Raw genomic sequence first — 24,901 nt, 5'->3', positions numbered from 1 at the left:
AAACACACAAAACAAATGCAAACCATGACTCGGAACAATAGACTCATGTAGTTTCTGAAGACTGCGGTGGTGGACCTTACAGTACACTGCTACGTAGCATGCGGACAGCCTTGTGTGTGTCGGTCACTAACACATATTATCGTACATGACAATTGACATTATGGGGCAGAACAGAATATCTTTTCTTTTTTTTTGTAGCCACCCCGCACAGACAGACGGACAGACTTGGGAGTTGTCAGACAACAGACTGGCTTTGCCAGAGAACCAGTCACTATTACTGGCATGCTTACTCTATACTGGGATATTGAAAAGGTTTTGGGAAAGGGGTAGAAAACAGAGAATCTAAGGACAGTACAGCACACAGTACACAGTACAGAAATGACATGAAAATGAAATTTAAAATGACATCTACAGTTTGAGAGAATACTAATATAAACACGCCACAGGCATTCCAGTCAAACCATCATTTAAACGATCACAACGATGTCATGCAACTAAGAGTGAAATATATAAAATATATATATGTCAATATAGATGTATTTTAAACATAGTGTGAAAGTTTTACAAACTAGGCTTGATCTCCGCGACGGGGGGCGCTCGAGACCCCGTGAGTCCCTGACTGCCCTCCTTCCCACCAGTCCGCCTACTCCTTCTGCTCCTCTCACTGCCGGAGGCCCTGTCCGTCGCTGCCGCCTTTGCCCTAACGGACGCGGCCCCGGCCTCAGCCCTCGAACCTCTACCAGACCTGGATGAGCGTGAGGGCTGGGAGGGCTGGGAAGGCTGGGAGGCATCCGACAGAGAGGTGCTCCGGGAGGTGCTGTCTTGCTCCGACTGTTCTGTCTGCGTCTTTTTCTCCTCGTCTGACAGCCAGTCCATCAGCTTTTGGGTCTCCCCGCTAAGGCCCTTAAAGTACTCAATGCTGCGCTTACAGAGCTCGCTAGGGTTCTCCTGCCTGTCCTGTCTACCCGCTGTCTGCTCTCGGTTGACCTGGATCTTGTCCTTCAGTGGTAGTCTCGAGGGCAACTGTATGGCTCCCCTCTCTGTGGCTAAGACCCTTGTAGGCTGGGAGGTGACCTGAGCTGACGTGAGGGAGCAGGCAGCGCTGCTCTTCTTCACACCCTTGATTGGTATCCTAGACCTGGGTTCTACTTTGGCAACCGCCGGCTCAGCTCTCTTCCTGACCTCAGCCTTCACCACTTGTTTTGGCTTCTGCTTTCCTATGGCTGTCCCCTGTGTGTGGAAGGACCACCCTGACGCCTTCACCGGAAGTCTAGATTTTGGCTGTTTGGCTTCGCTTTCCCTAACTGTTTGACTCTTGGTCTCCTCTGTCTGATTACAACTGCTCTTTTCCACTGTCTCTGAGTAGCATAGGGCTTCTATCCTGCTGGCTTTTTGCAGGGTGGGCTGAGAGGAAGACTGCAAGTTAAACACCACACTGCCACATTCAATGTAGTTGGCTTGAACACTGGAGGACTCTAAATTATTGTTGTTGTTGCTGTTCTCGGCAGGGTAATCCTGTCTCTCTACCTTGGCCTCGGTGTATCCGCTAGGCTGGCCCTCGGCTCTGTGACCCTCTATGCTGATGTACTCTGGCACTAGTTGACCCTCTGCCACCGCAGCTTTACCATCGGGGAGTTCCCCTGAGTCTTTTTTCACAGTTATGGAGGCCGCTATGCCCATTTTAATGGGGGTACGCAATTTTGAATCGACCTTAGAGGCTGTAATCGTGCAAGACGAGGGAGGTTCGGCTACGGCTTCACCGCTGGGGGCATCGGTGCCGGTACAGCCGGTGCTAGTGCCATTGGCGGTCTGTGCAGGGCTGCATTTTGCGGCTGTCGCTGCTGGTGTTGTTGGTATGTTGCTGCTGTCTGTGGTAGTGTCTATAACCTTCCCCTCTACCGTGCCCCTCTCCCCTGTTGTGGATTGAGAGGAAACCACCCCCAGGATCGGGCCCCCTCTCCCCTTCTCCCCTGTTTTAGGGTCAGAGGAATGCTCACCAATCTGGAAAAACTGTAGCCTCTCCTCAACAAAGTCCCGCTTGCTCATGTCAATAGCACCACTGCGCGTCATCTCAAACATCTTCCCCTCGTGGAAGGGAAAGGGGTTTGGCTCGCTAGTCGGTGTGCTCTCGTCAGTCGGAGTTCGAGCTGGCGTCGTGTCTGGTGTGGTGGCCTGAGACTTGTCTTCCACTGATAAACCAAAGGGCTTGGGGTCTTCCTCTTTTGCTTTGGAATCAAAAACTCCATCACTGTCACTCCCTTTGGTTGACCAGGGATCAAAGTCAAGGCCTTTTGTGGCGACAGTTTTAAAGGTGGAGTTCAGTTCCTCTTCAAGTTGGTAGCCGAAGTAATTCTCTCCAAAGTGCGGCCTGTCTGGGTGTCTTCCCTCAAGGGTGTAATCAACCTCCTCGCCATCACCTTGCTCTGACGTGCTGGCCTTTGCTTTTCCACTATCCCCTCCTTCTTCGCACTTCTCTTCCTCTATGACCTCAAGCTTGGACTGACTAAAAGAGCGGTCGGTCGTTTTGCAGTCCATTGATAGACTAGATGTTTTGGGATCCTCACTCAATCCATCGTCCTCATCCTGAAGGTCATACCCATCTAAAGAGTCTATCTCGGTGGCATCAGTATCATGGGAGAACTCTGCAGTGGTGGCCATAGAACAGTCAGTGATGGACTGGTCGTTTCCATTTGACTCAAAGTCAAGCTCCTCTCCTTTCACAACGCAGTTGACGTCTTTACCGTTGTTGTTCCCATTTTTCTCCGCCTTTTTGGGCTTAAGAAGTTTGTCTCCCTCCTCTTTCATCTTGAAGGTGTACTTTTTGAGGGGGATTGGGTGAAACACGGACTCATCATCGCTGGAGTCACTGTCATCAGCTCCAGGGGGAACAGGCGAGGGAGGCTGGACCCTGATGATAGGCTCGGCAAGGAGGTGCCTATCATGTTCTTCTTGGAGATTCACCTCCATCATCTCCGTCTCTGCCTCGGAGGAGACACAAGACCCTTTCTTTGGAGGCTCAGACTGCCCTGCTTCTATAGGAGGAGGAGGAGGAAACTCAATGTAAGCTAATCTCTTCTCTGACTTTGACTTTTGTCTTGCTGCGTCTTGTTTTTTAAGGGCAGTATCAGAGGACGATGGCTTGCTCTTTTCAGTATGAGGCTCCTTGTAGATGAAGGTCTGTGCTTCCTCTTCTTCAGATTCCTCTGGCACTGGGCTTTGCACACCGGTCATAGCGGCCATCACATAGTCATCCGAGCTGGGGGTCTCAAAGGTGATGGGACTATTAACAGAGCTGTCCACCACATAGGTTGTTACCTGTTCTATAGTGTCCTCACTACCTTGAGATGATGGCTGCTTTTGCTTGACAGAGTAAAAAGCCCCCCTAGTCTCATGCACCGTCCTACTTTCATGACTTACAATCTTTTTGTATGTACTAAGCTGCGCTGTTGCTGTTTCTTTCTCGTATTGCTTTCCGACCTGGATGCTAACATAAACTGGTAAAGGTTTAATATCTTTAAATTTCTCTGTGACAACAACAGGAGTAACATTAGCCAAATACTCAATCTGGTCACTATCAACACCATTACACACTACATTTGACTGGCTACCTTCAAATATATCAGTCGATTTTCTGACTGGCGATCCACTGGGTGATGTAATGGTTTCAGAGCCACTTTGCGACCGATTTCTAGCTAAAGTAGGTATGTGAGACCCAACCGAAGTACATGATTTAACAGTGGATTGGCAATTCTCTAAGAATTCAGAGGATATTTTAGCAGGAATTTGTGATTCCGAGTTTTTTTTTAGACCGCTATTACTATTTGGGTTGTCCCGCACTACAAGTTCTGTGTAGATAATTTTCTTGGTGGTCTCCTGTATATGTGAGTCATGATTATTTCCATCTTTGATGGCATCATGAATCATGGCACTAGATAATTTTGGTGATTGGGGTTGAAAGTTCCCATTTCCCCGTTTCTCCCATGTTTTGAATATGTTCTCTGGTTCATTATCACTAGAGTCATGAGAGTTGGGCTCACCAGCGAGTCCTTTTCTCTGGATCCCTGGACTATCTGCACCTTTAGGAACATTGGGACCAGTAAAAACCTGATATACAGGCAGCTTACTTTCCTGTAGCTTTCTAATTGGAGGATTTGAATTTGGTACCCGTTGAGGAGACTGTTCTTGCTTCTGGGCCTCTTGTTCAAACTTGAGCCTCACCGCACTAACTTTGGAAGATGACATTTGAAAAGGCTTGGGGGAATCACCTGTGCTACCCTGTGACGATGCATCTCCCTGTTGCATTTTGTTGGAATCAGTATACTGTAAAAGAACTCTCCTCTCCGGGCTGCTTGGTAAGCTGGCACATTTTCTATCACTGGAGTTGAATCTCTCTCTGAGCCTTTCTCTACTCCATTCTTCCCCACTACCTCCATTCCTGTAACCTGACCGCTCAGGACTGCTATGTGTGGAGCTAGGCCCGGATCGTGTTTCCCTGAAATCTGATCGACGAGACTTCTTTTCTGGAGACGAAAGCTCATCGTTAAGCTTTTCTGTTTTGTCACGGAAAAATTGAGACACTTCACTGAGTTTTTCCTCTGCCTCTTTCACAGTCCTGTCAACTCTGTCTTCATACATGATTTGCTCTCTGTTTTTATGTTCTGTGTCATCTGACACTCGCATCCAAACAGAGTGCTTTGGGCTACCAGGCTCAGAAGAATACTGCAAAAGTGTCAGTTTGTCAAAGTTGTCCTCAACATTAGCCATTCTACCCGATTTGTCAAACACATTTCTCGATGACCTGAAGACATATTCTGTTCTTGGACTACTCGGTCGACCCTCTGAATTATTGGTACGATCTGGTGAGTGAAAGTGAGACCTATCTCTGAGGTATTCCTCTGTGTCAGAATGAGATTTGTCAAGTTTCTCAGAGAGGAGCATTTTTTCTGCAAAGTTATAGGACCCTCCTCTAAGCTCTGAAGACTCATCCTCATTGTACTCTACTGACTGCTGGCTAAGTAGCCTCAAGGTTTTGTAGGAGTCATCTGCGATGAGCTGTGCTGAACTTGGGCGGCTGTCTTCCTCCTGCGACATTGGTGTGTTTACTCTTGAAGAATCAAAATAGGCTGGATTTGATTCCTCAACCTCATCTTGCTGCCTGTTTCCAGAATAGAAGTGCATTTCTTTCTCTGGATGGTTCTTAGTCTCTCTGATGAAGACCTCAGTGGGTTCAGTTTTATGGTTGCCTTTCTCGATGTGAACTTCAATAATTCTTTCAACCTTGGGTTTAGAGTTAATGCCCTCCAATACTCTATGTGAAGCCTCCTCATTACCAGCTTTATGCTCAAAAAGTCCAGCAATTTCTCTAGAGGGGTCCCTACCTGACTGGAATGCTTTCATGATTTCATGAACAGACATAGTCTCCTCACATCTCTCTGATGGTACCTCTTTGCCTGGAGGTTTATGGTATACCATCCTGGTTGTGGTTGTGATATGAGTTTCCTCTTTCACTCGCATTCCTTTCCCCATTGGATCCTCCTCCGGGCTGATTTTCAATGTATAGGCCTTGCTCTGATCTGGCGATGATGCGTTTTTATTTGAATGCCCTTTGGCTTCAGAATCAATGTACCTGACATTATGGGGATCATCCATTGCAGATGAATTATTATCTTCTGGGGACTCATAACTCCTGATTACATGAACAACCTCAGTTCTAGTTTCTGTGATAACTGGAGGAATGGGAATGTCCTGAAAAAGGGCTTTAGGGCCCATTCCCTCTGCACTTGGAGGTGCTGAGGGAGTCCTTTCACTCCTTGTCTCAAAGCCGCTGTCTGAGAGTGGACTTTTGTCTTGTTCATGTAACATATCTTCAGGAGATTCCAGAATTGTGTCAGCTCCAAAAAGCACATCTGCAAGCTTGCTGAGCTCTTTGTCTGAAGCAGAGGAGCGCATATTTGATGGAGGCATTTTCAGTTTGTGCTCCTGAAACCGCCATGGCAGGTTTCAGGACACGTTTCTGCTTCTCCTCGCCTTCCCTCTTTCTCTCATCTCCTTTACGCTTTGACTCTGGTGTTTTTGAGAAAGAATTGCCGCCAACATCATGAGCTAGGTAGTCAACCACTTTTGCTAGATTGAAATCCCTGTCTACTACAGTCTTTGTTTTGATTTGAGGTACTACAGTCTCATATCTCGGGGGATAGCTCCAGTTGCTTGCCGGTTGCTCAACAGGTACCTTTGCATATTGCATCTCATCCAAGGATGTCCTTGGCCTACCATCTTTGACTGTATCTTTTGTCAAGATCTCACTAACTTTGACCAAATCTTCCTTTACTTTCTCTACTATCCTATATGGCTCCTCATCCTCTACCTTAGCCGCCTTTGGAGAATTTGTTTGAAATCCTTTACTTGCTTTGGAAGCAGGCTCTGTTTGCAAGATGGCTGACATCCGTATCAAATCCTCTTTCATTTCAGCTACATCCTTCAGAATCTCTTGGCTAGAAGATAGTGCTGACGAGGCTGTTGACTTGAGGGCGGCTGGTGGTATACCAAGAGAGGACTTTGCAGGTGAAAGAGTTTTGGTGAAGGTTGACTGCGCTTGAGCGTTACTCCCCTCAGCAGAGCCTGCTTTACGAGGCGAGAGTAGGGCGGCGGCTGACCTTGAAACCTCAGGGAGCTTCTTAAATTGGGGCTCCGGCAGCACGTTTATGACTGAATATACTGGCACAGTCATGGTGCTGGATGTTACAGCATTGGTCGAGGTAGGAGGGGATCTTAGCGAAGCATACAGGGAACTTGAGGACCGAATTGACTGATATGAGGACGATGCAGAGGAGGACATGGACTTCAATGTACCATAGCCGGCCGAGCAAGAGTTAAATGTCTTTTCAACCTCATCGAAGGCTGCATTGACGCTTGTTGTTGCAGCATTGGTTGTTGCTTGTATCCTCTCCTGAAGACTGCTGGCGAGATGAGAGGTAGGGGATGAGGAACGATAATGGTGATTAGGGGACACTGTTCCGTTGATCAAAGATGCTGCACTAGGAGGGTTATTATTTTTAAGTGGTGAGGAGAGACAGGAGAACATGCTTCGTGAAGGAGCTGATGGATCTGCGGGGGACCGACCAGAGGAAAGTCCAGGAACTGTTTTAATAGGAGACGAGGATGATACTGAGACACCAGAGCCCATCACAGAATTGTACGGCAGGGACGGACTGTACATGTTATAGGAGGACTTTGGAGAGCCTGGGGGTGTCATAGCTAAGCATGACCTATCCATAGGAGAACTTCCTCCTCCAGTGGTTATGGGGGAGGTCCTTGCAGACATTGCTGCCAATCCTTTCACAGATACAGGGTCTGGGGCACTTTTTCCTGGGGAGGCCAGTAGATTCGAGGAGACTGGTACTTGGTATTGGGTCTGTTGCACAACAGTCTTTATTGGAGAAGAAATTGTTCTATAGGAACGAATGGGGGAGGCCATGTCACTAGCTGATTTGACAGAAGAGGCTGGTGATCCAGGGATGTTTGTCTTGATGGGGGAGGCAGAGGTGATGGACCAGACAGATTTCAGTGGTGAGGCATTGGGCGTGTTGGAAGATGAACTGGAGAGGGAGCCAAACCCAGTCTTGGCTTGGTTAGGGACGGCGACAGGAACAGCCGACCACGCCTGATAAGATCTCGTTGAAAAGACAGGTTTGTAAGGGTAGCTAGAAGGCTGTGTTCTCGGCGTGCTTCGATCAGTTGTTTCTTGAACAAATAAGTTAAATCAAAAGTAACAAAAATTGTAACGTAAAATTTAACGAAAAGTAATTTGAAATAAAACATAAAAACCAGAAAGAGAAAGTTGAGTAAGTCAGTAACAGAATTGATTGAATAAAGTAGCAGAATAGCTTTAGCTGTTTGTGAATTAATATCAACAAATGGTAGTCTGAGATAAAAGATAAAGTATAGTAAGATAAAGTCTATTAAACAATGAGCATCTAAAATCAGTGATACATGACAGAAGACTGGATTAACAATGGTGTATGTGCAGCAACAGAAATGCTTGACATGAAGGTGGAGAGAATGACATGATCACCAAAATAATGACACAAATATTCCAATGAACTTCGATGTAATCGTACTTGCCTATTTGCCATAGTGCCTTTTACTGTACAATTTTGCTCAGAAACGATTGTGTCAACTCTAGTATTATATGCCAGAAATGACCCCACAAGTGTAAACTCGCTGATAAAGGCAAACTTCACGTTATTTGCTTGGTCATAAATTCTAATATTAGGTTGCACTTTACAAGGAAGGTACATTTAGCCATATCTTATAAAGTTTTAAACTCACATGAAATGGGTTTTCAATAAATATTTGTAAAATCTGGCCCCTTAGCCAACTAATTGTTTGAATCAATAAGGGTTGTAAAAACTTCTGTAAAATGCAAACAATAAATAAAACAACAACTTGTGTACCTTCTTAATTATACAATAAACAAAAATTGTGATATCATATCCCATGGGCATAACCTTTTGAAATAGCAAATGTGAAATAGCATTTCACAATAGGATATAAAGGGGTTGGGTAAGATAACCGTAAAGTGCAACCCAGTAGCACAACAACTTCAAATAATCATGAAGCCATCCGTGAAATGGCCACTAAAAGAATGAAAATACACCCCAAAAGGTTTTTTATTTAACATGAGTTGAAAACATGGTTGTTGTATTTTTCAAATGATGAATGAACAAATGGATGTTCCCCAAAAAAGAACAGCAACAATTCAGCCACAATAGAGACAGTTGGACAAAATGAAGGGTTGGGCAAAGGAAAACACAGAGTTGACCATGCAAATGGGTCAATGGATGGCGTCTCACAATGAGAGAGGTGACCGGGATGGGATGGGTGATTGTCTATTATGCTCTGTCAGTTTAATATATATATATGTGAATATATATCTAATTCATACAGCACATCAAGGGATCATCTGCCACTAAATTTGAATTATGCTAAATCAATATTCAGTATAAGTTGAAGATTTTAATGGAACTCACTCGCTGCAGGGTCGGTCAGATAGCTGTATCGCTTACGCAAAGCTAAGGAGGCAAAGGAATGACGTCGGTCTGGCTTTTCAGTCTGCAACAAACAAAAAAGAACAAAAGATGTATGTCTTCTTTACAAATCTTAAATCCAAATTTTCTTGTTTTAATTATTTATATATGTTGTATTTTGGTATATATATCTTTAGTTGAAATGCTAATGTTGAACCATGTTGGGGTTTTGGTCGGTTGCTTGCATTCCCCATGCTGTTAGTATTAGCACAAGGGAGGGTACAGCGAGACACATAACTCTATGATCCCCTCAACACGACTAAGGGACCATCTCTGCTTCCCCGAAAGCGGGGGGCACATTGCAACGACACTAGAGCTAAAGGTATTTATTTTTTATGCTATGGTATACTTGCGCTTGAACAAGTTCATCCTTGCAGAGTGAGTGTCCGAGTATGTTAAAAAAATGTCAGGTTTAAATGATGATGCTTAGCTTAGTATATTGTCCTTTCTATTGATCTGATGGGAGGACTGGTCGGAACTATGAGTTTCATTATATAGCTGTAAAAGAGGTACGCTGGAGAGGAGGGAACCTATCCACCTGTGATTCTCCGTTTGGAAGATGATCAATGGAAATGGTGATTCAAAATAAAATATATCTGTTACCTTTCAATAAAAAAGTCAATCTGGAGTTCTGACCATGCAATTAAGGGGCAGCTAAACGCATGCTCGGTAAATGCTTCAAAAAGTAGAAAACTAGGAATATTAAGCTGTCAAAAAGGTAAAAAAATCTTCCTGTAGGTCAGTAGATAGTATGGAGACATGGTGAATTTCTGCTTCACACGATATGGAAAGGGAGATAAAAATGAAACCAAAATATAAGCTGAGTTGATGTAAAAATAGTCGATCTTCATAATAGGTATGTGGACGATAACAATTTATTGAATAGAAATCAAATAAAAAAAGGGATTTAATAATTGCCACGTCCACCCATGCAGCGAATGAACGAGGTAACTTTCCAGCAGCGGCTCAGCTGTGTGCAAAAAACATCCGCTGCAGAAGCCTCGACTCAAGAGTCGGCACATAGAGAACAGTGTCGCGCCACACACATTATTCATCACTGAAGCCAATAGGAAGCATAATAAGCATGACAGAGAGGGAGCAGTTTGTGTACGATGATGAAGAATCAATTTACCTCATCATCGGGATCAGACTCCATATCCTGTGGGGAGGGTGGGGAGTTCCCAAGATGCATTGCAGGAGAGGAGAGAGATGACAGAATGGAGAGCAGGGGTGGTTACAGTGAAGCGTGGAGGGGGGGATGGGTAAAACAAATTCAGGGGATTAAAATGGAGCAGCAGAAGAGGCAAAAAATCTGGGAAAATAACTATGAGATTAATCAGTCGGTTGACAAGCAAAGAAACCACAGAGCAACGTAATGTCAGAGCAAAACAACGAAAGCGACAGCGACGGAGTCACATCAATTCTCGTGATCGATCAACACACACCACCATGAAAACAATAAAAACAAACCAACAAACAAACACGAGGTGCAGTTCTGACATGGCTATTAGCATGTGCGGCTAGCCGTGTGTATACGTTGTGGGGTCTTGTGACTGGCACAGGGCTTAAAGACAGATAAAAGACACGAGCAGCAGGCCGGCATGTTCTAGAAACCAAATGAAGTTCACCCTGCCTCGCTTGGCACAGTGGCTCACAATGCCTGCTCTCATTTTGGCGTTCATTTACATGAAGATGACATGATTATGGCTGTGATCGGGAGTCATTCAAATGACTGCGGCCTTACCTTTCTGTGGGTTGGCAGTGTGATATTCAAATTGCATATGGAAGTCTGGGGAACACCCTTGGTGCTCTTGGGCTCGTTCAGGAACGACAGCCGGCCACACGGCTCCTGGCCGATGTCTCTGATCTGTGGGTTTGAACAAGCAGAGCACGTCGTCAGCCCTTTCCTGGATCCTGAAGCGTCCGAATAAACGCATGAATGATCCGTGGTCTCGGGATATTGAATGAGGTGTAGGCAAGGGCGCGCCCCTGATGGTGTTTGGGTCAGTGTGTGTGGAGGACAAAAGGTTCTCTTGATGTAATTAAATCAATGGAAGGAGTTTTTTTTTTTTTTTATACCTATCTTAGGAGAGGCTACGCTTTATCTGGTTTAAAAACTGAATGCACACCAATGATATGATTACAACTCCTTGAGCCAGGGGTGAGGGAGATGGGATAACAAGAGCATCGGTAGAGCCGTACCTTAACGTTGAAGGGAAGTCGGTTCTCCTTGAAAGAGTAGAAGTTGAAGACCAACTGATGCCCACTCTTGGTCAACGGAGAGAGGTTGCCATAGCAATCGGCAAAGATGGGCTTGCCCTCTAGAACCTACGGAGGGGTAACAACTCGCTGAGTATAGGAGATTATACAAGAGGAAGGATGTCACCGATAATTATCTTACCCTTTTGACGTCAAGTGTAAAATAAAACACTCTGTCCCTATGTCACATATTACAAGCAGTTTGCAGTATTCCTATCATATTATTGAATACCAACTGTAATATCGTTGATAATAACATATAATATCATTTATTGTTTCTGAAATACGCATCTTAGATCTTAATTGTATTTTCTTAATTATTATTATTCCTTACATGCTGCATAATCGAGCATGCGCAAAAATCGCTCAATTCGTGGCTATTCATGACTCCTACTTGTTGTTGTTGTTGTTGTACTTGTATAAACTGGATACTTGAAACTAAAGTCCAGAAACTAAAAGCGCAAACCTCGATGTCCTTGCTCCGGGCCACTTCCTCAAAGTTCTCCTGCTGCTCCAGGGTCTTGTCCACCTTGTCGTCCGTCATGCAGAAGCAGCGCAGCCGCGACTCCACGGGGTCGTTCATCTTGGCGAACACCACAAACTTGGCCAGGTACGGCACGCAGATCAGCTCCCGGTATAACTGAGACGCTAAGCCCACCGTCTCAGGAATCTGGTGACAGTCTGCGAGCCAGAACCTGGAGAGAAGAGCCAGGCGGGGGACAGAGGAGGAGGAGGGGAGAGGAGAGAGGAGAGAGGAGAGAGAAGGGGAAGGAGGATGAGGGGAGAGGGGAGAGGAGAGAGAGGAGGGGAAGGAGGATGAGGGGAGAGGGGAGAGGAGAGAGAGGAGGAGGAGGGGAAGGAGGATGAGGGGAGAGGGGAGAGGAGAGAGGGGAGAGGAGAGAGAGGAGGGGAAGGAGGATGAGGGGAGAGGGGAGAGGAGAGAGAGGAGGGGAAGGAGGATGAGGGGAGAGGGGAGAGGAGAGAGAGGAGGAGGAGGGGAAGGAGGATGAGGGGAGAGGGGAGAGGAGAGAGAGGAGGGGAAGGAGGATGAGGAGAGAGAGGAGAGAGAGGAGAGAGGAGGGGAAGGAGGATGAGGGGAGAGGGGAGAGGAGAGAGGAGGGGAAGGAGGATGAGGGGAGAGGAGAGAGAGGAGACAGAGGAGGGGAAGGAGGATGAGGGGAGAGGGGAGAGGGGAGAGGAGAGAGAGGAGGGGAAGGAGGATGAGGGGAGAGGGGAGAGGAGAGAGAGGAGAGAGGAGGGGAAGGAGGATGAGGGGAGAGGGGAGAGGAGAGAGAGGAGAGAGGAGGGGAAGGAGGATGAGGGGAGAGGGGAGAGGAGAGAGAGGAGGGGAAGGAGGATGAAGGGAGAGGGGAGAGGGGAGAGGTGAGAGGAGGGGAAGGAGGATGAGGGGAGAGGGGAGAGAGGAGAGAGGAGGGGAAGGAGGATGAAGGGAGAGGGGAGAGGAGAGAGAGGAGAGAGAGGAGGGGAAGGAGGATGAGGGGAGAGGGGAGAGGAGAGAGAGGAGAGAGGAGAGAGGAGGGAGGAGGGGAAGGAGGATGAGGGGAGAGGGGAGAGGAGAGAGAGGAGAGAGGAGGGGGGGGGAGGAGAGGAGAGCATATGAGAGAGGAGAATAGAGTGATGAAGAGAGGAGAAAAGAGAAATTAGGGAAAAAAGGCAATGCAGGGACAAAATGGGATAGGTTTATTGTAAAACATACAGTTATAGCAAAGACTGAGACATAATTTGGTCAACATCAGACCATGAGAGCTAATTAAATACAAAACTAAAATGTTTATAGAATAATGCTGTGTTGAATGAAACTGCGCAGTGTCCAAAAGATGCAACACATTTTTTTCTTATCACTCCATTTACAGAGATTTAATCAAAATGCTTTTTTAAGCTTAATAAACTACCATAAAAATGCAGCTGTTTTAGCTGTTCACCGAGGCAGATGCCGGGTGTATTGTCATCTAATCTCCGGTCCCTGAGGGTCACTTAGCCTCAACAGGCTGTGGCCCCCCCAGAAGGACTAGGAGCGAGGCTTTGTTTGCGCACCACGATATGACTCAGTCTCGCTTCCGGTCGGTCGCCAATGATGTCAGATGTCAAGTGCTGCACTTGGCGATGTGTGTCAGCCCTCCGCAGAAGGATCGGAGGCTGTGACTCAGTGTCCATTTGCGACTTAAAGTGCGAGTGTTGTGTTTCTTTCTGTCTTTCTTAATGTCAGTCCATGACGGTCATTCCATTGTGTCGTAGCATTTGGGGACGGGGGTATGAGGAGGCCCGTGAAGCCCCCTGAGACCCGGGGATCAGGGGCACGGTAATGGGCTTGTTTCTCTCACCTGGCCGACACGTTCGTGGTGAAGGAGACACAGTCGGTGACGAAGGACAGCGGCGTCGTGCCGGTGATGTCCTCCCATTGGGCAGGGGACGTCCCTCCTACACACAACAACAACACACATCACCATGAGGGAGAGACACAGAGACAGAGAGAGAGACAGAGAGAGAGAGAGAGAGAGAGAGAGAGAGAGAGAGAGAGAGAGAGAGAGAGAGAGAGAGAGGGAGAGAGAGAGAGAGAGAGAGAGAGAGAGAGAGAGAGAGAGAGAGAGAGAGAGAGAGAGAGAGAGAGAGAGAGAGAGAGAGAGACAGAGACAGAGAGAGAGAGAGAGAGAGAGAGAGCCCGAGAGAGGAAGAGGGAGACAGTGGTGTTACCCAGGGATTTTGCCCTTATCCTGCTTCTTCAGCTTATACAGGACAGTGACTGCGCACATTGCGAAGCAGGGTGCCTCGGGTGTCCTTGGCTGCTTGAGGCGTAAGCAAACACTACCGTCCAAACCGCAAAGACAGCAGCTCTGCTAAAGCGCACTCATCTCATTTTCCCAAGGCAGTGCCTGTTCTAACCAGAGGTGGCGCTGTCCCTTAATGGAACGACATGAAAAACAGAATTCTCTGTACAGAAATAATGCTCACAGTGCGTCTTTATATATGCTTATGCTGTGTCGTAAAAATGTCTAGTTGATACTGTATGAATCTTTTAGTTCTGCCATATGTTCTTCTTACGCACTGCATTGAAATGTTCTAGGAGTCCTTCTAGGTTATATCTGAAGTGTTCTATCTTTTTATGCAAGTCCCTGCACAATCTTTTCACCCCGTTTTCTATACTTGGCTCAGTTGTTCCCCGTCAATATTCTGTGCATTTTCTGTGAGTGGCCCAGCACTTTGAGCTGAATGGGAGCGTATGAAAGGTACAACACACAAATAAACATTAATAGGATCATTATCAAGATGGCCGCCTGCCTGTGATGCTGCAGAGCAGGCGCAGGCAGCGCGCGGCGTCGCCCCGGTGACCGGTGGGGTGGCCCTCCGCCGGCCGCGGGGGCACCGGGATCGTCATGGTGATGGGCTTGTGGAACTTCCTTCTCCTGGGCTCCACGGTGACGATGGGGCTGAAGGTGGCCCTGTTCCCGAGGATGGCCCTCACCATGTCGTCTGGCACCGGCTGGGCCTGGAGTGGGGACACGGCAGGGGGCAGGGGGAGGAACGTAAGGTACATACGGCCTCATCTCGGAGGATGACCCAACCCTAAGGTGGTGTGTTGGGATACATCGTAGTACCATGGATCGAATCCTGGTCCAAATCTCGACTGAAATACGCTAAATACGCAGAAGCCCCGCCCTTAAATAAAACAAAGTTCTCCCATTCGGTCCAACAGGGGGATTGATCCGTCTTCTAGTCGAGCCATCCCAGTGACACAAGCCACGCCGACACTTCACATCAGAAACACCCATGTGGGCATAATTTGCAAGGCCAAATCAAATATTTAGCTTGATGAAACCGGGCCATGCCTTGATAAATAATAGAGCGGTGGTTGCCATCCGGAGTGGGCGAAGTCGAGAATAGAGGTGACGATTTCAAACCCGAGGATGCGTGCGGATGAGTGGCGTGTGTGAGTGTGTGCGTGTGTGAGTGCAAGTGTTTTGGGTGTATGTGTGTGTGTATACCTGCAGGCCCACGCGGATCTTCTTGGTGAGCGCCCCCTGGGGGAAGGAGGCCTGGACCATGGGCACGGTGGAGCTGAGCAGCGTGCCTCCGTCGGGGCCCATGTGGTTGGACTCCTGCTTGATCCGGGACACCACCGCAAAGTACTGCGGGAAGTCCATGGTGACGATGCGGCAGATGCGCTTCTTCTCCAGCTCGATGGGGCTGTCCAGCTCTGGGGACGACACGACGACCATGTGGGGGTATAGGTTTAGCAAAACGGCTGATAGTATTCAAATGAGTTTACTCCAACAAGTAATTGATAGGATTGCTTTTTATAGAGACGTCACAGCAGAACATTGGCCATTCAGAGTTATATTACACATTTCTAACAATGTCCTTGTTCCTGGCAGCGGCACAGACATTTGGCACAGACCAGCTAGGCCCATCCATAACTTGCTAAACATCTTTTAAATCGTTCTATTCATTAACAAATGCCAAAATATCCCTCATGGTTTCTATGTACTGTATAACATTGCTTCATGCGTTTCCCACATGGTGCGCAACCCACTTGAAAAGCCAAACACTGCAGATGCACAACAAGTATTAATTTCACTCATCAAATAACATTAGCTTTAATGAGACTCCGAAGTAGCTAGCAGTAACCCGGCTAGATCTAAGATTGGTTACTGGTTGCTATGGGTTACCGACAGAGCTTTCTCCCGTTACCTTCGTCCATGCCGTTGAGCAGCTCCAGGAGGTCTTCCGTCCGCGCGTCCGACTGGTGCTCCTTCCACGTGTCCCCGTTGTCACTCCGCAGCACGATGAGCTCCCTCTCCTTACCGCGCATGGAGCCGAAGTGAGGGATCTCCACGATCACAGGGCTGCGACCAGGCATCATACAATACGTTTAGTAAAGGGTTAGGGTTAACGAAAGAAAAAATCCCACTTAACTATACGTTCTATTCACACCCTCCTCACATATAAAAAAAACGACTACCATGACTGACTTGAGTATCTCGCACCGTGGTCCTCGCGTAACCATAACCGGTACGGTCTACAAGCGAAGCTCCAGCTTAAGAGATCTTCTGCTGGGTGTTTGGGGGCCACCTACGCATTGAGTCCAAATATCTTCCAACCGCCCCCTCCTCTAAATGCTCCAGCATCAAACTCCAACTGTAACCACTAGCAGTAGTAGTAGCAGTAGCAGTAGTAGTAGTAATAGTAGTAGTAGTAGTAGCAGTAGTAAGACAGCAAATATAGCTAGACAGCTAGATCGATAACTACATAGAATGATGGATGGACATTATTCTCAGTCTCCACAGAGCGTACTCTTGTCCCCTTCCTCAGAGATCAAACGAAATGGTTTTTCAAAGCAACAGAGTAGTAGTTAGGGTCGGCTTAGCTCAGGAGGTAGAGCAGTTGTCTTGTAACTGAATTGGTTGCTAGTTCGATCCCCAGCTCCTCCTAGATGAGTGTTGTCCCTGAGCAAGACACTTAACACTTAACCCTAACTGCTCCTGACGAGCTGGCTGTCGCCCTGCACGGTTGACTCTGCCGTCGGTGTGTCAATGTGTGTATGAACCGATGTAAGTCGCTTTGGATAAAAGCGTCTGCTAAATGCCCTAATTGTAATTGTATTTAAAAGGTGTGCGTGTGTGTGTGTGTGTGCGGGGGTTCCTACCCTAGGAACTGGGCCCCGGCCGGGCCCACCTCCACCAGCCTGCTGACCAGGCCCTCTCCCTCCACCATGGGCGGGGGGTAGGCCAGCTTGTGCCTCTTGGCCAGGCGGCAGGTGATGCGCGTGGGTGCCGTGCACTTCCTGGGAGGGATGATGATGCGCATTCCGTTGTGGCGGCTGCCCCGCATGGAGCCGCCGCGGGCGTCCACCATGAAGCTGACCAGGAACCTGCAGCGGGCCCCCCGTCACACACACACACACACACACACACACACACACACACACACACACACACACACACACACACACACACACACACACACACACACAGACAGACAAGAACCACAGTGGTGTTAGCGTGGATACGGACCGACAACCCCGGGGGGGATGAACAGGAGGAGAATAAGAAAAAAGACGAAAGCTACACCACGAGGACACACGGTGGGGAGGTGAGGGTGAGGTCCATGCTGTGATCACTGTACCCCAAAACCCCAACACCAAGAGTGAGACATTTTATGATGACCACGACACAGAGGTCTGAGGGAGACCGTGTGGATGATGAGAAATGAGACTTGAGACTAGGAAGGGTCGAGGTGTGAAAGCTGGCAGTTTACAGATTCATGTGGATTTTGAAACCAAAACCACAGGCGATTGAAGCTGTCGCTGGCTACTTTGAGTGCAAAATTTGTGATAGCTGCCAAAGTTTCAGGCCCCCCACACCCTCCACTCTAAAGGAGGCTTCAGTGATCAAATAAATTAAATATTTTCATCATCAGTTTTTACCTAGCCTAGGGACATGACTTTTAAATGAAGCAGGGTGAAGTTATTATGTGCTTTGCCGTTCTATTAATTTTGTGACAGGCAGAAAAATGACAGGGAACGTCAGGATTTGCTATCGCTTATTACTGAAGAAGGAATAATGAATTGTGATGCCTTATTAAGCCAAACGGTGGACCGCAAATGTGATATGTTTCAATGTGAATGTCAGCTGTTATATGTTTTAATAATGTAACAAACGCTTCAGAATAGAAGGGCTGTTAATGAGGAGATGAAGTTAGCATTCCTAGTGTGGTGTCTATCAGATATTGGACTTATTAATCAATATTATTTTCTTTCTTATTAGTTGATTATCAATCTCCCCTAACAAAAGACCATTTCTGTTATGGGATTGGCATTTTATTAAAACAAAACACTGCGTCCGTCCAGTGGGCAGCTTTTCATTTTAATGCGCGTTCGGAGAGAGGGAGGAAAGAAAAGAGGATGGCACGATAGATGAGAGAGGAACATCCGAAGACATCTTGACCCACTTCTACCGGCTAGTCTGTATGCAGATGAGAAACCATACCAACACACACAAGACGCCACGGACACAGACTGCACGGCGCGGGAGAACGGAAGAGAACATGACCGAGAGAGTGTCTTTAGAAAAGAAAATAATATCAAAATCAAATCAAACAAGAGGAAGAGAAGAGTGATCGGGGAAGTGAGTGACATCGCTACGGCGTCCCGGTCGGGGGGGGGTGGAAGGGGTAGGGTAGGGGAGGGGGTAGGGGGTCGGGGGGAGGTAACCAGCGAGCTCATTCATCACCTGGAGTCATACTGGGGGAGCGGGGAGGACAAGCTGTGAAATATAAAAAGACACGGAGACAACGGCAGAGGGCAGAAGACCGAGGAAAACACGTTTAGTATCAGGGGTTCAACAACACGTCACAGGTTCTGTGGGGTTAGGTTGCTACCTCATCAATGAGTTCATTAGACACTGAGAGGGGCACAGCCTGAAAGGCTACGTGAGAGAGTCAGGGTGGATAAAATGTAATATTAAAGAGAACAAAAGATGAGACATTGACTAAACATTGAATAAATAAACAGTAGACATTGGGGGGCCCACATGAGGCTTTGGGTCGACTTTGAAAGAGGAGCCTTTAACGTCATTTCAACATAAATACCATCCATTTAGACTGCGGGCGCCTGCTTGTGGACGTGTGCTATACCATCAAAAGGAGAAAACATAATCACTTGTTCCCCCTGGGTAACTAGATCATCACAGCGGAGCCTGGCGACGAGATGGCGACAGAGAGAGAGAGAGAGAGAGAGAGAGAGAGAGAGTGGACAGGCTCTCTGTTCTACGTCTAAGGGCCGGTGTTATGAAAGTGGACATCGCCTAAGTGAACGTCTGACATCATGTGTTATCATTAGGTGTCGCGGTGCCATGCCACACCACTTCGGGGTTGTGAGCTTGTGCAAACACCTCCCTCTCACGCGGAGCGTTAACACTGAATTGTTTTAGGTAGATCAGTAATATCGGCATGGTAATGCCGGACCATAATCTGCTTCTCGTGGCATCATGGCATTGTAAAAGATACAGGATGTGCTGTGCATGTCAAAGCCATTGTATTTATGTGTAGTCCACATCGCTGACGGGGTGAGTGTTGCATGCGGTACTTACCCAGAGTGGATGGGGCTGGACACGGTGTTGTGTTGGCTGTGGTCCATGGTATCTGGGGTCCAGCTGTACCGACGCATGCACTCTGTGCTGTAGTCCCTGGTCACGGCCAAATGCTGGGGGAGAAAAAGGGCATCATCGGCCAATCAAAAGAGGAGTACAGTAACGAGGGGGAGGGAACAGAGTGGAGAGAGGGGGTGAGCGGAGACGATTGACAGGTTGGACCTCTGATGTTAGCGAGGGAAAGGAGAGGTAGAGGAGATTTAGAGGAGAGGTTGGAAGAAGAGAGAAGGGAGGACAGCAGGTGAATTAAAAGAGAAAGTAGTCCAGCAGCGAGATGAAGACAGAATGTACACGAAGAAGGTGCAAGAAGGTGGGGAAATAGTTGAGAGATAGGACAGACATGAAGAGAGATTTTGTTACAGCACTACAACAGTTACAGTATTATAGCAAATACGATGACGTATGAACCAGAGAGCTGATAACATGAAAGTTCATTTACATAAACATTCCCAATGACTTATGGAAACAAGACTTTGATGCTTCGATAAAACATGCAAATGTTAAAAAAATGAGGACAGAGCTTTCTCCTAGCAAAAAGCAAGAGAGTCCTATTTTGGACATTCAGGTGGCGATGAATTCATGGGAAACTCAAGCACACTTTCACTGACAAAAGAACAATGACGAGCTGGACCAAAAAACGAAAAATGAACTGAAGAGTAGGACCACACACAAGTCAGTGAATAATCAGGTGAAGTGGTATATGGAGTATGAGGAGGCGCACCGATCACACAGTATACCTTATTTAGAGGGTCAACCAAGTAGGAAATCTCTTTACAGCCGCTCTGAAGCTTAGGAGGGGAAGAGAGGGAGTTGAGAATGTTGTCTACTAATGTTGTTCCAGATCAAGAAGGTTTCATGGCAGTAGCGAAGCTAGGCCTCTTTTGGGTGGGCTCAAGCCCACCCAAAACTTGCCTTAGCCCACCCTATCGTTTCGTCCTCAAATCTCATATTCAACCTCTTTTTTTTTACACAAGCAATGAGAGAATGGATGTTGTACACTAATGAAGAGGCTCAAATGGGCTAGTGTAATCGAGCGCAACCTTCCTGCAGGAATCTCTAACCTCTGATTTGTTGGTGGAAGTCTCCTGTTTGACAAAACCAAAAATGCAGCACGAGCGCACCTAACATAGTTCCTGCCGTTTTGTCTGTCAAAAAGGCTAGCTAGTCTTTATCAGAAAATCCACGATGTCCAGCTATGTAATAACATGACCAGGTAATAATAATATTCATTTTAAAACCTTGACATAATCTGTCAGATGTATTAAATGAAAGTTGATCACAAGGCGATTCTATCTATGCCTCCTCTTGAATTGCTTCTTGGTTTAGTCGGCAGAGGCTTGTAATGCTGCGTAGCATGATAAGCATGTTAAGGTGCAAGGAGCAGAAAAAGTTGACATGGGTGCTAATTTTCAGTTAAAAAAAAACGCTGGCATTATTTTATCAGCTGAGGGTGCATTCATTGTCATAACAACTGAGCTAATCAACAAGTACCACATGTTCTAATACTATGAGACTCATGAAAACTACCTCAGCTGATAAAAGGTGTTGGGGGGGGGCGAGAGCAGCAGACGGGACTCATTGTCTGATTTTTTATTTATTTAAATAAGTTACTTATTTTATTTTAAATAAACATAATACCAAGGGTCAGAAGTTTTACAAGAATTTTGATCTTACTGAGTCATGACAGAGGGACTTGGTGTCTTTATTGATGCTTGAAAGATGAACACATATTCTTTTTTTTGAAAGGGAATAAGCTGATGAAGCTGACAAGTGACCAATGTTTACTGTTTAAAAATATTTTTAATTAAATGCAAACCCCAGTGAATCATTTGCTCTTGTTTCTCTGTTTTGAGATTCACACAGACTTAGCCGTCTTGTTTAAATGTTACAAATTCAGTTAATAAACTGAAGTTGGAAATAGTTTTAAGTTGTTGCAGATTCTATCTCCGCTAATTTTATTAATCTAAATAAATAAATATTAGCAAGTTCTCAATAGTAGGCTATTTTAATTCAGGGAGGGCGCCTAGGGGGGGGAATGACCGAAAATTATTGAGAATCACTGTTCTAGAACATGTTGTAGGCCTACTTGTTGATTAGCTCACGTTGGCAATGAAAACGCCCTCAGCTGATAAAATAATGCCAGCTTTTTGTTTTTTACTGAAAATTAGCACCCTTTTTTTTTGCATCAGAACAACAAGATTATTTTGAATCAGAAGATTATAAAAATGTATTGGTCCCTGAGAGTGAGACAACATAGTTTAGTGCTCCCGAAATAGTGGTCTGTTAATCATAGTATTAGGCTAGTACATGTTGTACTTGTTGATTTTTTTGCATAAACATACATTAATAAAAATGCATGTTGATACAATTTATAAAATTGTATTTGTCCATGAAACTGAGGTGACATAATTTAGTGCTCCCGAAAAAGTGGTATGTTTCTCATATTATTGATCTAGTACATGTTGTACCAATGTGTTTCAGTAACTGTGTAAATAAAAAAAGGGAAAATATGGTCATTTTTGAGTGAAACTTACACAAAGGAAATTTTATATACCTCAAATTTGTTTGTACAGTTCACATCCATGGATTATTCCTTCATCCAAGCAGTCTTTTTTCCTTTCATCACTTTAGCGGTTCAGACCTGCATTTTTTAGCTGACACTGCCAACTATTGGCTTAGACATACAACAGCATAGTAATTAAGATAGATATAAAGGTCGTGGAATAAAATAAATTTGGACAGGACTTTATTTACTTCATAGTCCCATGTGGCTTCCTGGGGTTCAGCCCCCCCAAAAGTCAGAACCTAGAATCGCTCCTGTTTCATGGTATGCATTCATTAAGGAGAGAGACACATCTTATGTAGAATTAGTGGGACGGCATACAGCCAAATTCTAAATGTTAAAGCTAATTTTGTAACTTCAAGATAAGGTAACACTTTGTCAATCCCATGAGGGAGATGCTGTAACTTTAACCGAGAGCTAAATATGGTCTTGGGATAAGAAGCTAGGTCATTCATTGAAGGAACACAGTGTTTCTCCATACACCTCAACACACCCATTCAGAAGTCAAAACAATGTCCTTCTCTTGTCCTTATTTAGCCCCTAATAACAGAAATACGTGCCAAGGCCGTGGCCACTTGTAGTTGGAAAACTTTAAGGAATGTGTTCTTGAACTTGCAGGTTGAGTTACTAACAGTGCTAAGGGTCCGAGTGGTTAGACCCTGCTTTATATCATATCCTGGACCCTCCAGCTTTATAACAGGCTGCACACTCACACATAAACACACACACACATACACACACACACACACACACACACAAACAACACACACACAGACACATACACAACCACACACATAGAACCCCCCCCCCCCCCCCCCCCCCCCGCCCCTCACCAAACACACAAGAAAACCCCAACACACACACAAACACACACAGAACTGGTCGTGGGTTTCCATGAGAAAGCAAGCAGGAGGTCCCCAAAAGCCCTCAGGCCTGAACAAACCCTCCGACTGTGTGAAGGCCATGCAATCTCTACTCCGGAATGGACACCAAGCATGGCATCCACCGCATTTGCTGGCGCACGGAACACAATCCCATCAGTCCACAACGACTGTCATCCCATCCGAAGCCCTCACCGTTGCCCCTGGTAACCAGTAATGATGGCAGTTGTGTGTAGCTAATGGCTGGTTTAAGCAGCCCCACCTGGTCCGACTCAGACTGATTGGACTCTGGGGCTGGGTGAGGCTGCACACCTGAAGCGTTGAACAATCAGTGTGCAAAGATTAAACCAGCCATCACCACACACTCAAGGAGCTCTCCTGCATGGCAGCATGGATCACCATCGTCATGTATCGAGTCTGCAAACCTTAAAATAAACCGGTTTCCAACGCTACCACCCTGCGTCCTTGTCTGGAGGAGCCCAGTAAAAGCCACCTAGTTGGAGTGCAGCAGTCACCTGCACCTGTAGGTACTGTGTAGCATGGACCTTGCTACACTGACCTTCAGGTACCGGCAGCCAGTAGGACATGGAGATGGGCGGCTAAGTCCCGGGAGGACCTGAGGCCGTGAGGCCGTGGAGGAAGGGAGAGGAGCTGTCTTACCGTGTCCTTAGTGGGGGCCAGGATCTCCTCGATCATCATGCTGTCCCGGGCGTAGGAGCTCCGGTTTAGAGTGTTGGACCTATCCGAACTGAAGGATCGGAGGCTACATGTTACCACGCGGCACCCAGCGCAGCGCGGGGAGGAAGGAGGAATGAAGGAAGGAAGGAAGGGAGAAGGAGGGGGAACGGGGGAGATGGGGCGACACAAAGCAGTGGAACAAAGAAAAAAAAAAAACACAACAGGGAAGGGTTACTACCTGCAACCTCCAGGGAACTAGTGTGTGCTGAGTGGACCGGGCAAGAACAGGGTCCGACGGAAGAAGGAATGGCAGAGATGATGTGGAAGCCCACCACTGTAGAAGGAGTCGTGATGGGTGTATGCGTGCAAGGTTATTCAGAAACGGAAGTGAGAATGAGGATTTTCTTGCACTATGTGAGAGAGGCAGAGTTTGAAAAAAAGTTGTGGTTAATTTGTGCTAAGTATGGTAAATATGGAATGATGCATCGTATATGTAATTGAGAGTCTCTAATTGAGGAAGTATGGTATATCAAGGGATAGAGATGTCGTTGTATGTCAGTAATGTTTGTAATTCAATTATTTACGAATGGTACCGAAAGGATATTGGAATATTGTCAACAACAACAAGGATGAGGCAAGCACCTTTTCTTAATCTTGCACCTTCAATTTTAGACTAAATATAGATCACATTTAGAGATGACTCACTCAAATTAGCAGCTGGCCCAGGTCTGGCTTTTAGCTAGATAGCAACGAAGAGCTACAAAGGTTTAGAATGCTAGCTTTTTGTTTATGCTGCAGTTTGCTTTATTGCTGTGTGATGACGTCTTCCTGTTTGCAGTGGCTCTCGCAGGCTGAGGGCACGGCTGTACAACGCTCTCCTGGATCTTCTTGTTTGTCTCTCTATTTTTTGTTGCAACTTCGGTAGTCTTTCCATGAGCGCAAAGGAATTGCAACGGTTCCCGTCATTGACTGCTAGTATGGTTTATTTCAAATGGCTGTGTTTGCGGGGTACACAGTTACATTCGCATGACTGTATTCCATGAGGTGTGTGTTTATGCAAAATTCAGCTACAGAATTCAGAACAGCGCGAGTGCAAAGAGCATACAGTGCACATTTGAGCATCCAATACTACAATATACTCTCGGGACTTGCGCATGTTTATGCAAAACCATTACAATCTATGCCGCGAGTGCGCAAAGTCTAGTGACTGTACTATTGTGTGTATTGATATGTCAAAGGATGCAAGCTCGTGTGTGTGTGTGTGTGTGT

The 24,901-nt window shown here is 46.4% G+C and overlaps 1 protein-coding gene across 7 annotated transcripts in view; it reads right to left on the bottom strand.

The window, feature by feature from the left end:
• Positions 1-24,901, bottom strand: part of ank3a (ankyrin 3a) — a 104,728-nt gene that overhangs the window by 12,771 nt on the left and 67,056 nt on the right. For 2 of the 7 annotated variants that reach the window (XM_030378344.1, XM_030378345.1), the window contains 11 exons: positions 23,615-23,717; positions 19,451-19,563; positions 17,008-17,232; positions 16,053-16,207; positions 15,347-15,558; positions 14,643-14,850; positions 13,688-13,784; positions 11,812-12,040; positions 11,289-11,414; positions 10,831-10,953; positions 9,030-9,111 (listed from right to left, as the gene is read on the bottom strand). In XM_030378344.1, the coding sequence (XP_030234204.1) occupies positions 9,030-9,111; positions 10,831-10,953; positions 11,289-11,414; positions 11,812-12,040; positions 13,688-13,784; positions 14,643-14,850; positions 15,347-15,558; positions 16,053-16,207; positions 17,008-17,232; positions 19,451-19,563; positions 23,615-23,717 (1,673 nt within the window). Of the gene's footprint in view, positions 1-569; positions 7,741-9,029; positions 9,112-10,218; positions 10,246-10,830; positions 10,954-11,288; positions 11,415-11,811; positions 12,041-13,687; positions 13,785-14,642; positions 14,851-15,346; positions 15,559-16,052; positions 16,208-17,007; positions 17,233-18,592; positions 18,626-19,450; positions 19,564-20,247; positions 20,299-23,614; positions 23,718-24,901 lie in introns of those variants that run through there. The other 5 variants (XM_030378347.1, XM_030378342.1, XM_030378343.1 and 2 more) reach the window with 5 other exon arrangements.

This window comes from Gadus morhua, chromosome 15 (assembly GCF_902167405.1).
Source record: "Gadus morhua chromosome 15, gadMor3.0, whole genome shotgun sequence".
In the NCBI taxonomy this organism is placed as follows: Eukaryota; Metazoa; Chordata; class Actinopteri; order Gadiformes; family Gadidae; genus Gadus; species Gadus morhua.
Note: the sequence above shows the minus strand (reverse complement) of the source record. Positions and strands in the feature narration are given on the sequence as shown.